This window comes from Poecilia reticulata, chromosome 10, assembly GCF_904066995.2.
Source record: "Poecilia reticulata chromosome 10, P_reticulata-male-v2, whole genome shotgun sequence".
Classification (NCBI taxonomy): Eukaryota; Metazoa; Chordata; class Actinopteri; order Cyprinodontiformes; family Poeciliidae; genus Poecilia; species Poecilia reticulata.
Window position 1 is genome coordinate 6,670,136 of NC_088839.1, and position 13,503 is coordinate 6,683,638.

The 13,503-nt window shown below is 39.5% G+C and overlaps 1 protein-coding gene across 8 annotated transcripts; it reads left to right on the top strand.

Moving 5' to 3' along the window:
* The first annotated feature begins 482 nt into the window (after positions 1 to 482).
* Positions 483 to 13,503, top strand: LOC103471021 (beta-1,3-galactosyltransferase 2-like). 8 transcript variants are annotated; one of them, XM_081611920.1, is made up of 5 exons: positions 483 to 1,160; positions 3,344 to 3,522; positions 4,791 to 4,941; positions 8,444 to 8,710; positions 12,579 to 13,503. In XM_081611920.1, exons 2-5 carry the CDS (start codon positions 3,362 to 3,364, stop codon positions 13,170 to 13,172), a joined length of 1,173 nt encoding a protein of 390 aa, XP_081468046.1. In that variant the 5' UTR covers positions 483 to 1,160; positions 3,344 to 3,361; the 3' UTR covers positions 13,173 to 13,503. The 8 variants fall into 8 exon arrangements, with proteins under 8 accessions (XP_081468046.1, XP_081468049.1, XP_081468050.1 ...); XM_081611923.1 differs by having other exon boundaries at positions 3,347 to 3,522; XM_008419787.3 differs by lacking the exon at positions 483 to 1,160 and adding an exon at positions 4,078 to 4,242 and having other exon boundaries at positions 3,390 to 3,522; positions 4,682 to 4,941.

The following is a 13,503-nucleotide window of genomic DNA, read 5'->3' on the forward strand; positions in this document are numbered from 1 at the left end:
ATTAAATTGTTTGTAAGGTAAATATTTACTTTAGAACCAAATATTTAGTTAATTTAACTTGGAGGTAAATGTTTGAAAACTAAATATTTGGCTCAGAATTAAATATTTAGTGGGAACTAAATAATTAGTTCAAAAATTTATATTTAAGCTTCTTAACTAAATATTTAATTTGCAAGCTAAATATTTAGTTCACAAATTAAAAATTTAGTTTGTGACTTATGTATGAACAAAATGGCGAAAATATGGCTTTGAAAAATGAACACTCATTTTCTTTTGACAAGCTAAATAAACCAAATATATTGGATGGAATAATGTCTAAATGAAAATACTGATTCAAAAACTTCAGCAAATATTACAGATAGAGAAACAGTGTTTGTTGTTGTCTTTATGGTAAATTCACCAAACCATAATCAGTGTTGGTTTTATTTAGAAACTGAGAAATTCAAATTCTCCGTGATTTGAAAGTCTGGCACATATAAAAAAAAAACAAAAAAAAAAAACAGATGTGCTCATGTTTTCTTCCTGTGAAATTCAGCGTGCTCTCAGAACCAGTTTGCTCTCAGGGCTCACGTTTCATTGACTCTGACGCTCTGACTTCCTCACCACCGTTGGTGAGAGTGAAGTGCTGTCGAAGGAGATTAGAGGCAACACGGTCGGTCTGTACTGCAGTGTTTCCCAACCCTGGTCCTCAAGGCACACATTACCCTGCATGTTTTAGTCGTTTCTCCGCTTTCAGGTTCAGGTCAGCAAATGCCCGTTAATCAGAAAACAATTTAAATCAGACGTGCTGAAGCTAAACCATGCTGAGTAGTAGCTGCACAGACATGGGCAAAACTTTGTCAGGATTCTGCTAATGTTTCTGTCTACCTATCTAGATAACTAGCTAGCTGGCCGACTATCTTTCTCTCTAGCTAGCTAGCTGGATCCAGCCTGTTCAGTTCTCTGTGTTTACTCTGTCTGCCAGCCCCCAGTTTCTTTGCTCTCTTCCAGCCACAGCTGTGCCACATTTTCTCTGATTAGCTGATTTGGTTCCTGGGTCATTTTCCCAGCCTTGCCTCAGCACCTAAGCTCTCTTGTTTTTGTTGTGTAAAACTTAATTCCTGTTACCTTCTTCGTTCGCCTCCTGCATTCCTCGTCCTGCTCTCTATGCCTCGTTTTCTGTACGTTTTTATTACTTTATTAAAGCAATCCCACATTTTTCCTCTCCGCTTTTGGGTCCTTTCCATCCACAAATCAGGGCAATTTTGAGAGGGTCAAATTTCTTCTGTGTCACAACCTTCCTTCTGAATGGGGCATACAGAAGGTTATGACATGCAGAGGAAAACCAGTTCTATACAAGAGCTCATGTTGCTCCTTTTTCACTGCTTCTTCTCGGCAGCCTTCTTAACCTCTTCCTGTAAAGTATCTTTAAGCAGTTTGGTTTGGATGAGGCCCAGCAAAGCAGCTGATGGCTTTCCTAATGGAGCAATCAAAGAGTAAGAGGCGAAGCTAAACCTCTCATTAATCCGCAGTCGAGTTGAATAGTGTCAGCCTCGGGACGAGGATTCACTCTTTTACGTCTTCTAAAAGTAAGTTCTAGTAAGAACTGAGTGTCCAGAGGTCTCTAGATGCACTGCTGGGATTAAAATCTAATTCTGTGAAAGTCAAGTTGTGGGAACTGCCTTCAGCAGCTCTCAGAGAAACTCTGAGGTGACCGTGTTGCAATAAACCCAAACTGTTTCCTTTGCCATTCAGAATACATCCTGTTGGTGTTGGTTTGTGAAAGGGAAGCCAGAATTGTGTAACTACTCAGAGGCTAACACTTATTTCATGTATGAATCCTCTGTCTGTCACCTTATAGATATGCACACATAAGGCTAAGCAGAACAAGTGGCTTTAAAGTGTTTTCTTAGAGCTTTGTAAAAGTATCATGGCTGGTAGGTTTTGAATTCAGTGAAACTGCTGCTTTATGCTTTCAAAATCATAATGAGTGATAAAATATCCCAAAACAAAGATTGTGTCTGCACCAAACACTAATTTTTACAGCCAAAGCAAACCTAAAAACTCTGCTTAAGGGGAAAGGTCCAGAAAAATAATGTTTCTTAGGCTTCTGTGTGGTGGAGTACTGCTTTTAAGAACAATTGTTTGCCTTTTTTTTAGGACTTAAAAGTATTTGTAGTTTTCTGTTAACTGAAATGATTGCTCCAAAGAGAGACACTTAAAATGTTGTGATTATTCACACAATAAACTGTTTTGTGTTGGTTTCCTTTGACAAAATGCAGATCTTTAATAAGTATTTAAGATGATTTTGGATATATCAACTGTGTTTTGAAATATGTATGTTTGGTTTTTGGATTAGAATGAAAAATGTATAATGTAATTGACGTATAATATTGATTGGGGTTTTTTTTCTCAATTTTTTTAAATTCTAATTGCCATTTGGATACTTTGAATATCTTATCAAAAGTTAACCCTGATCCCTTGATAAATTGTGCAAAAGTTTCCATTGTTTTAGGAGTTTTGATTTTGAGTTTTGGTGGAATTTTACCAAGAATGTATGAGTTCATAGTAATTATGTTTTACATTATCACATTTCAACAAAGTAGAACATAAAATGTTACTTTAAGGCATTGGTTGGCAAAGTGGGTGGGAATTAAACATCTCACAAATGTATAAAAAAAAAAGTCAAGCATAACGGCCATTAGCATTTTTGGTCATCTTCACTTTCTCAATTATAAAACGACCTAAAGCTGTAAATGGGCGAAAGGGCAGCACTATTAACATAAAATGAATTTCAACTGCTTTTGATTGTAACAAATGTCCAAACAGAAATAAGTAGGTTTTTCTTTTCCTTTTTATGGCTTAACATTGATAGAAAAAAATGTCAAAAGACAAAGGTGAGCAGTTGTCAAAACAAGCTGCGTTCATGGATGCAGCTGAAGTGATCTGATCATATCAAGCACAAAGACAAATTCCTCTAATTTATCCTCATATTTAATTTCTTATATTTTATAAACCATTATAAACCTTTAGGAAACAGTTGTTCAAATTTACTAAGAAAACTCCTTAAAATCTAAGGTCACATATCACTTCTGCTAGACTCTTAACAAAAAAAATTTCTGCCCCATTTTTGCCTTTGCATTGTGAAAAACGTCAAACAGAAGCACTTAGCACGCGCTGCAGCAGTACAAACACGAGAGATAATGGGAGAGAGAGAGAGAGAGAAAAAGAGAGAAGGAAAGAGGGAGTTTTTATTGCTATAGTTTGACCATAGTGACTCAGAGTAACCAGGCTTGCCTCTTATGGAAGTTGTAGAAATCTGCAATGTGTCCACTAGCAGGTTTTCTGCTTATGTTTTCTAAAGCAGCCTTCAGAGGAGGGCATGGGATCAGAAAAGGCAACAGATGTTGTTTTGAGGCACTTCCTCTCAAACCACTTCACAACCAGCGACAGACAGCAAGCAGAGGCATGTCCTCATTCTGACTCGACTCACCTGATAGACATCTCAGAAGAAGCCATGTTGAATGACTCTTTGTCAAAAAGGTAAGCCCGTGTCTGTATTTTGAATAAAATGTGCTGGCACAGTTTTGATGGGCGTGTCACGCTGCAGGCTAAAAAGATGCGTCTTTATTTTTACCACTGGTTCATAGCTATTTGTTTAATTTGGGTTAACCTTTATTGTTTGGGGGAATTTTTTTTTTTAAGAAGCAACAAAAATGATTGAATTTCTGTCATGCAATTTAATGTTTTTCAACTTCAGGTCCCAATTGCAGAATTTGATACAATCCTAATTACTTAGAAAGGTGCTTCCTATTCTCACAAATGTCCAAACATAAAAAAGTATCCTATTTTTATGGTTGAACATTTAAGAACTGTCATACAACTGCAGGGGAAAAACATCGCCTGGAACTACTTAAAACAAAAAGAACAGGAAAGTAAATACAGAGTTTCCATTAACTAAAAAAAAAAAAAAAAGAACTTCTGTGTTTCTGATTGTAGTCCCTTCGTCCATGTCATCTCCGATCATTAGACAGTTACACTTGCAAGTTTTTGCATGAGCATGTTTGTTTGCCGCTTGTTTTTCCACCACTCTTATAGGCACTCACACTGTAGACATCGAAGACGACAACGTGTTTCTGCTTGTCCTTTTTGGGCTTGCATAAAGATGTGCTACTTTCACATGGGAGCTCAAACTGTGACGAGTTGAACTCTGCTGTTCCCTCTAACTTCATGTCTCTCAATGGGAAGCCACCAAAGCAGCTGGTAGGGACTGGACTCATATTTACTGCACATTAATAGGTTATAGTGTGTCCTGGATGGAAAAAGTTAAGGGTTTTTTGCGTGTTGTTGTTGCTTTTGGAGTAAATATGTTGTTTCTGCTGGTGGGGTTAGAGGTGTTGACTGTGTGTTAAGTGTAAGTTTTGCAGCTTTCTTCCATGCTAGGGATGCGGTGTAGACTTAAACATCTGCTTTTGTTTCATTGTGATTTCTAGTGCTTCACAGCTTAGAGAATGGAGTGCATTCTGTTACGCACTCAAGAAAATTCAATTTATGTTTCCTCTAAATGGTATAAATGAGGCGGCAAGGCTGCAAGTCGGTACTAGTTGAATATGACGCACTTTCATCAGTTTGTTTTCACATGCATACTATGATTGAGCTCAAGTTTCACTAGAAATGTTTTTTGTGGTTGTGCCTGTTGTAGTGCCAGAAAGATGTGAATCTAAATGGATCCTCAGCAAAGTAGAACTGAATCTTGATCACCGGATGCACCTCTCACCACCACTAAAGATGTTTCACTCCTCGCTCTGCAGTGAGAAGTCTCCGTGGAAAGGAGCCAGGCGTTGGTTGTTCTATGTCATGCTCTCCCTCATGTTGGGAGTTTTAGTTCTCTACAGTTGGTTCTCACCATCTTGGAGGCCTTTGCTGATCCAGAGGGACGACAACAAGACGGCAGTTAATACTGTGAGTACGTTTTTTTATTTAGTCCTCCGGGATTAGGTCATACGAAAAAATAACAGGATAACTTCAGCAGGATGAGTCATCAGCAACACCTTACTGTAACTGGACTGTTTGTTTTTTCTTCACCCTGATTCTGGTCATCTGTAAAATTAGTTTACTTTAAGACGGCCTTTAGGAAGGCTTGCACCTGGATATGAGATTTTCAGAGTATGACAAAGCTGAAAAAAATATATTAAAAAATATTTAAAACAAAGATGCAGAATAAAATATAATCATTTTAGTAAAAAAAAAAAAAAAAACATGCCGACTGGTGATGGTAGAGAATAAAATTGTTGTATAACAGATGTGTAAAACTACTGCATCACTTGCAAAATATATTAGTTCAGTTTTTTGTCTCTCACCAGTCGTAGTATACCAAACGTAGCTTAATTTATGTCTGAAGTTGGATCACTTATTGGGAAATGATGATCATTGATCATTGGAAACCAACTGGATAGCAAATCCAATAATATAAATTTCTCTCTTATTTGCTGAAACATTGAGTTTCTAAACACCCATTTGTTTTGAGCTGCGTTTAAATAACTGGAACATGAGAAACTTTTTTTCAGTCGTTCATTGTTTTCCCTTACTTTGCAATCACAATGTAATGTTTATTTTGCTTTTTTCTTGTTTCACATGCCTTCTAATCATGGAAAGCACATTGAACTACCTTGTTGTCACAACTGTGCTAGGTAAATGAAACTTAAGAATTCAAATACAGCAAGGACACAAATAAGTGTTTGATTTCACTATGTGATGCTACATGGTAGTACAGTTGGCCCTGGGTTTGAATCCTGGTTTGGAGTTTGCTAACCTTTCCTGCTCAGGCTCTCCTCAGGGACTCAAGCATCCTCCCACAGTCTAATAATTTGGCACCCTATCGGCACCAAAATTCAGACTATTGCTCACCCAGAGAAGGCTAAATTCAATCCGAAGCAGGTAACTGATCTGATTAGTGCTAGGGTGGCACTGGTAAATTAGAATCCACCATAAGTCACTGAACGCTAGCAAATGAGAAATAGTCTACCGACTTGCGCTAGCGTTGGCGAGGTTGGTGACTAGCATGCCTAGTCCTGTCACTCTACTGGTTGCCTACTTCCAGTAGCCAGCAGAGGCTACTGGCCAGCAGAGGCCATTAGGAGTTTGCTAACCAACAGGTTAGCTTTAGCATTGGACAGGTTGGCAACTAGCAAACCACAGCTCTTAAGACAAGATGAGAAATCTTTAGAGAGCAGTTGATGAGCTTCATCCATGTCAAGTTGTTTGTCCTGTGCCTCTCTACTGCTTCATTTCCACTGAGCAGTATGGCATGGGTCAGTGCAGAGCCACAGGCCAGATTGTTTAGATTTTAAAAGTGGGTCATTCTACCGACCCACTACTGCATTGTTCCTGGAAACCCTTCAGTTCTAGGTTCATAAGACAATGATAAGGTGCAACTGAGTTGGGGTTACTGGTGTCACACAACACAGTCCATTGACATGGGGACAGAAAAATTACATTGCTTGAGACAAGCTAGTATGACGCATTGTTGGGTATTCAGATTTAACACCACCTGCCCAGTGCAAGTCCAACTGCTGGTGGAAACACTCTCTCGAAAATGGCAGACCATAAAATATCGTAACGAACTACACCGGGCCATGCTATACGGCTCACTGGAAACGAGGGGTGTTGCCATGCAATGGCCAGGCAACCTGTGACCCAGCAAGAACAACAATGGATGGATGGACATCGTTATTGCTACTGGATACAAACCATCACTTAGGTGAATAAATACGCATTTTAAGCCTAATGGGCTCAAACTAGCGTAACTTAGGGAGACGGTTTGCCCTGTTTGCATATGGACTTAAAATTGGTATACTGTTGCATAGTAAGCTTCTTGCTTTCAGTAGAAAACATGTCAGGAAGAAGGAAAGTGGCCAAAAAATAGTCAGAGGCACAATATGGATGAAGAGGAAAAAATGTTTAAAATGCCTCTAATTTTATAAAGCAATTCAAGCAAAACCACTTTGACCAAGGTATTGTGACCCCGACTAGGCATCTTTCCTGTCCCAGCATTTCAGGCATGTTACATGGGGAAGCTGGTTGCCTACATCTGCCAGGGAAGCTTTGATCTGCAAAATGCAAATCTGGAGATGGGATCCTAATTGCTTGACTGATTGTATGAAATCAGGGTTCTATCAGGCATGAAAGTGGATAGGTGGCTTTAATGAAATGTGAACCCATATCTGACCTTCTCTTTGGGAGTGTGGAGGTGAGTGGTTGTGTAGGTATGTGGAGCTAAGTCTTAATTAGTCTCTTTGTCTCTTGTGATGATTTTTTTCCACCTTGTCCTTAGTGTGTCTTGAAGCATTTTTGGGCGACTTGCTTTTTCCTGATCTGTGAGCACTCAAACAAATTCCTCTGGGTCAATCAGCTTGTGCAAACAGTTGAAGCTAATAGAACTGGAGTTTATGCCAGAACTGACAATGAGGTTCATCTATAGCTTTGTTACAGCGTCGGCACCGTCCCACATCCCCCCACACACTCACACATGTGTAGTACAGACTGCATTTAAACACTAATGCATGATATTCATGGATATGTTGCACAACACGACATGCTGACTGACAAAGTTACAAACAGCTATGGGTAAAATCTTTTATTTTTGCAATTTTCACTATGGCTATAATATGGCTATGAGGAGCAGCCATGTTGGATTTTGAAGTTGTGGTTGGGAATTCCCAGGCTCTTCCCCACGACTAACTCCTGAACAGCCACAAGGATGAACTGAAACAGAAATAAGTTCAGTTCCTATTTTTCTTTTCACCATCTCCAGCTTATTTATGAATACATAACACTTATAATGTTGCAATTGTCCCTATTATTTTTGTAATAGTTGCAAGGATCAGCAATCTTCTGTGCTTCACATATACTACTGTCTCTAATCTTTTCACAACACTCCAAACATTAGAGAGTTTTAAGTAAAAAAAACAAGCAACACATAGATATGAACTGTAATTTCTGTTTAAGCAATATTTTCAGAACACAGTGACAATTTAATCTTGAATTCAATTCCTACAGTAACAGTTGTGGAATTTGCTTCTGCCAGGGCATGTTTGGCCAGTGTAGATATGTTTTTATTTTGTTTTGTTTTATTTTTTAAAAAGCCTTTTGAAAGCATTACAGATGATATAGCAATAATTTTGCTTACAGCAAAACATAATTTTGAAAAGTAGGAAGTGAAGTTGTTGTCAGTGGTTTTGCTGCTGAAAGTGAGAAAATAGATCTTCATTTTGAGGCTCTATGTTCGTAAATAAGTGTTTCCCCCTTTTTAAAATGCATCTCTATTGGTACAGATGTTGGTGTAAAAGCTAATTCAGATGTAATACTGTGCAAGCATTCAGAAAAAATAGATTTACGTTAAACTATGTGATGTAAATGGTCATATTTAAATTATATAAAACAAAACTTTGTTTTGCCTCCACAGATTTCACCTTCTCACTATATACCCTCACAGTTCTATGTGGAATACCCGTACCAATACCATTTCATACTGGATGAACCAAACCGATGCCGACAGGAGAGCCCCTTCATGGTGGTCATGATCCCAGTGGCCCCACAAAGCAAAGAGGCCCGTGACATCATTCGCAGGACATGGGGAAGAGAAAATCGGGTGTTGGGCCAGTTGGTCAGCTACTTCTTCCTCCTGGGAAAGTCTAGAATAGGTAACGACGCAGAGCCACCTGATGAACAGGTGATGTGACCACTCTTTTTCTCTCAACATTTACTGCTTGATAAGATAAGAAATGGTATGAGAGTTGAGTAGGGTGAACTCTAAGAGCACTGATGTCCTTTTTTATTTGTATAACGGGTGGCAGAGCTGGTGGCAAGAACTGTAATCACTTGACTCAAAACAAATTCTTATCGCACAAACAAGCTTATTCACATGTGATTTTCATTTCATATTTTACTTAGTGGAATCACCACAATCTTGAAGCTACTGACACAAGGATGGAAACGTCATTTTTTCTAAAACATTTTACAGCAGCGTTATATCCTACAATTGTACTCCTATGTTACTGTTTTAAAGCTTTCGACAACCCAATATCTTTAGTTTTACACCAATACTCTGAAAATATCCAAATAACACATACATCTCTGTATGTATTTGCAGCCACTACGAAAGCATTGTTTTGTTTGGAATGTGTCTCTCTTGTCTGTACTGTCTGATCACTTCCTTTACTGAAATTTCTAAGCTGCTCTGCCTCCAGCCATTACATGTCGGTGTGTTTAAAAAATGTGCTTTATATAGTCCTAAGTATGAAGGAAGCTAAAACATCGTGGCAGGGCATGTTATTTTTACTGTGTTAAAGTTTTCATGCTTAATAACAAGTCTATATGCAGATTCAGCTGTCATCTGTTTGTGCACAAATGCAAACCACTGCAGGGTATGTGCCATTTCCTGGAACTGTGGGCATACCCACAACATAGTGGGAAGCATCGTTTTCACGCCATACACAACTCGCACTGTGCATAGGGCACCAAAAATAATCAGCAGTATGATAGTCATAGTGAATCATAATTAAAAACAAAAGTATGTAAAGCATGTTAATAGATCCAACACAAAAGTACAATTTATTACTTCAGTTTTCGGTTCAATTATGCCTCAGTCTAAAGTTTGGGCAGAACCGAACGTTGTTGGAGCTGAGTAAACATCTCAAGTTTGACAGGTGTCTGGTGGAGCAAGAACGCCATTGAGCAATGCCTCAAATTGTTCTTCATTCACATAGATGTGTGTGCTCAAATCAGTCTCACTGCACACTCAAGTTGGTGGCGGAAACATAGCACCATAGGCAGTGGAGCAAAAAGTGGGTATGCAGGGTATGCAACGCATAGGGGCGCAGCACCAGAGGGGGCGTCAAAACCCCGTCTGGAGGGGGCGGCGCACCGATGATGTTTTCCCATACACTTCAGGGCGCCTTACGCTCCTTCACCTCGCGCACATAACGAGGTAAATGTAGCGAGTTTTACCCTTCACGTATCGTTGCCTCGGGGGGGGTCGAATCAGTGTCGCTCCTTCATCCTGACGTTCCTTCCCTCAGGGGGGCGCCGATCTACGTTTTCGCATCCACCTGAATAATGTGTAGTTGCGCCACTGACCATAGTAAGGGAGAGAAACAGGAAGAAGCTGGGAAGTGATCCCATACTCTGCCTGTTTCATCTGTCTTGATTCACAAAGTATTTGCTTTGGAAATTGGTGTTAAAGTCTGTGAAGCTAAAATAATCTGCAGAAGTTTGGCAGATTTGTAGTTGCAAATTTGTAGTTTATTGTTTTTATGGGGTTTAAACACTTTGGTATCTGTTATCAGTGAAATCAACATGTGCACAACAGTTGGTGTGCTTCTTATAATAGTTTTAAACTTAGTTGAGCTGTGAAAGGGTGTTCAGAAAGGCTAGTTTATTTCTCAAAGGCAAGAGTTCATGCAAGTGAAAATGTCAGTCTCATCAAATTGAAAAGTCACCTTGTTGGCTACAAACACACAAAATAGTTTTTGTGTAAAGCTGTGCGTAATTGTAAGAAATATCTGAGAGAAATTGTTCAGAGAGATATTTTCTGGAAAGAATGAGGAAAAGTAAGTAAAATGAGAACCAATTCAACATTTTTGTTGAACTGGTTATAAAATTAGGACTACTAGCTTTAGGGCGGATGATTAACTCATTAGTGCAGTTCATTTTGACTCACATGACAAACGATAACATCAGAGTTTCCCACAGTGTATTATAAGACTGGCGGGCCACCAGGCTTTACTTCTGCCCCCACCAGACTTAGATTTAGCTTATAGTTGGAGTTAGGTATTAATCTTCCAGTCTTCCAATAATGCATAACTATCAAGTGATATTTTCAAATTTCCTGTCATCTTTAAACATTTTTTAACTCAAAAACATGGCGGCCGGCTGGATGAATGACTGCCCTACCGCACCGGGCTTCGCAAGTTTTCTGGGGGAAACCCTAAATGTTATGAAACAGCAGAGAACTGCATGGAAGAAATTGATGCAGGTCCAAGAGGATTTGCAATTTTTTGGAAGTGTTGAGAAGCTCATACTATGATGAGCACAAATGGCTAAATGTTGTGGAGGTTAAACTAATATTTATGTGAAATTTAATTTAATTTGAGAAATTAACAAAATAAGTTGAGAAAAACTGTAATAAGCTTTCCCTCCTAACAAATCCTCCTCAGGGAAGTTAAACTTACATGCATCTGTTTGTTCTTTAATGTCTGACCTTTTTGTTGTTTTGTGAAAACAGCACAACTCTCTTCTAGGAAGACTCCCAGTTCTGTATTACACTTCCCATTGTTACACTTCATTAATTGTACCTTGTTTTCTCATTTTAATTCAGTTTAAATATGTTGTCTTTGTGAACCTTACTTATCCTTCACCAAATAAAGAGAAATGCTCTGATAAATTAAGAATTATTTACATATTCAGGGGTGAGTGTGCTTAGAGCAGTGTTTCTCAACCCTGGTCCTCACCGCCCCCCTGCTCTGCGTGTTGTAGATGGGCCTCTATTCCAGAACAGGTGATTCAAATGATTGCATGATCATCAAGTACTGCAGAAGCCTGTTAATCACCCAGAGATACAATTCAGGTGTGTGGCAGAAGGGAAATACCTAAAACATGCAGGACAGCAGGGCAGTGAGGACCAGGGTTGAGAAACACTGGCTTAGAGCTCCTAACTGGCTAGGACCGGCCCTGCTACTGTGAAACCTACAGACCTAAAAGGTCACTCCTATCTAACTCCTTTAAAAAAGCCGTATTATGCAAAATCTACTTTTTTCAGCTTTACATCATGTTATAATGTTATACCCTCATCAAAAACGTACTTGCAGTGTTGCCTTGATTCTTTCGTGCATGTTTTAGAAATCATTTAATTCCTGTGGCAACCATTTAGCTGTACAAAACACCTGGGTGAACCTAGCTCTGCTTTTGAGATGCAGCTTCTCCTCGGGCAACTCTCCTCCATGACCCCCCCCCCACTCAGCTCCTTCAGACTAGCCAGCAGCAATTAGCAAACTCCTGGCAGAACTGCGCAACTGATGAACTCATAATACGAGCCACTTCTCAGTGAAAGGGTGGTCAAAACATTAAATGGTTAATAGATGAGTGATGACTTCCTAAAGATTCAGAGAGCAGGACTTTCTTAAAGAGACAGAGACTCAATTTCAAGGTGCTAAATAATGAAGTCAAATTTCTTTTAGGTCATATTTCACAGATATAGCATTTTTGAAGGTAACGTAGTTACTTGATTGTGCTGTAAAATGGAACCATGTGGCTGTAAAACACTATAGTGCCCCTTTTAAGAGCATACAAGACATAATTTGTTGTCATTGTTGTAGCTAACTGTTGTTGATTCCACAACTAGTGGATAAATAGCAACAAATTTGCTTGTTAATCCAAAGTGCACTTCCTCATTTACTACTTCTAGAAAGTCTCCTCTGCAATCCGATTGTTTACATACCAATCATGCATGTGCATGATTGGCCAAATTTCGTAGTTCCTTCCTGACGTCTGGCTATCAATGTTACCTTTACTTCATCTTCAAATGTTCTTGTTTTCCACAGATTTTAAATGAAAGCAAAAAGCACCACGACATCCTCCAAAGTAACTTTTTGGACAGCTACAAAAATCTCACCATTAAAACAATGGTCATGTTGGAGTGGCTCAGCTCCCACTGCCCCAACACCTCCTACGCCATGAAGATCGACTCGGACACCTTCCTCAATGTACGCAACCTCGTCGACATGCTCCTGAAAGCTCCCCGCCACGACTACATGACAGGCCTGGTGGCGCGGGGCGCCGCCGTTCTTCGAGACCCGACTTCCAAGTGGTTTCTGTCGCCCAACGTCTTCCCCGAGGATTCGTACCCTCCGTACGCGCTGGGAGTTGGCTATGTCTTGTCCCTGGATCTGCCCAAGCGGATACTGGAAGCGTCCAAAAAGGTTCAGGCTGTCTACATCGAAGATGTGTACATGGGTTTGTGCATGAGACATTTAGGGATTCAGCTGACGGATCCTCCTCGCGGCGGTTTGTTTGTTGTCAACATGCCTTCAGAAAGGACGGACTGCTACTTCGCCTCCGTCATTGTCACATTACTGCACAACTCTGAGCAGATTTTGGATGTATGGAATGCTTATGAGACTCGACCAGACTGCTAGACCTTCAACATTTGGTGGCATTTTCTCCCACGTGCACATGTACCCTGCTGGGGAGGAAACCGTTTACAGGAGATGGAATGTAGAAGAAGTTTCGAAACTGTGTGCAACGACTGTGCAATTACTTAAAGTCTAATTTATTACTTTTTTAAAAAGATTGTATAAGTTGACATGTTTTTCATATTATTACTGTTCCAACATATCAAGGGAGAGTCCCTCCCAAGTGCACCTCTATTTTTGAGTGTTTTCACATTATGCAGGAAACTAGAGTAAAACAAAGGCAAGAATAATATTAGTGTGTTTCTTCAAGCTGTGCAATAAACTTTTTTTTTTT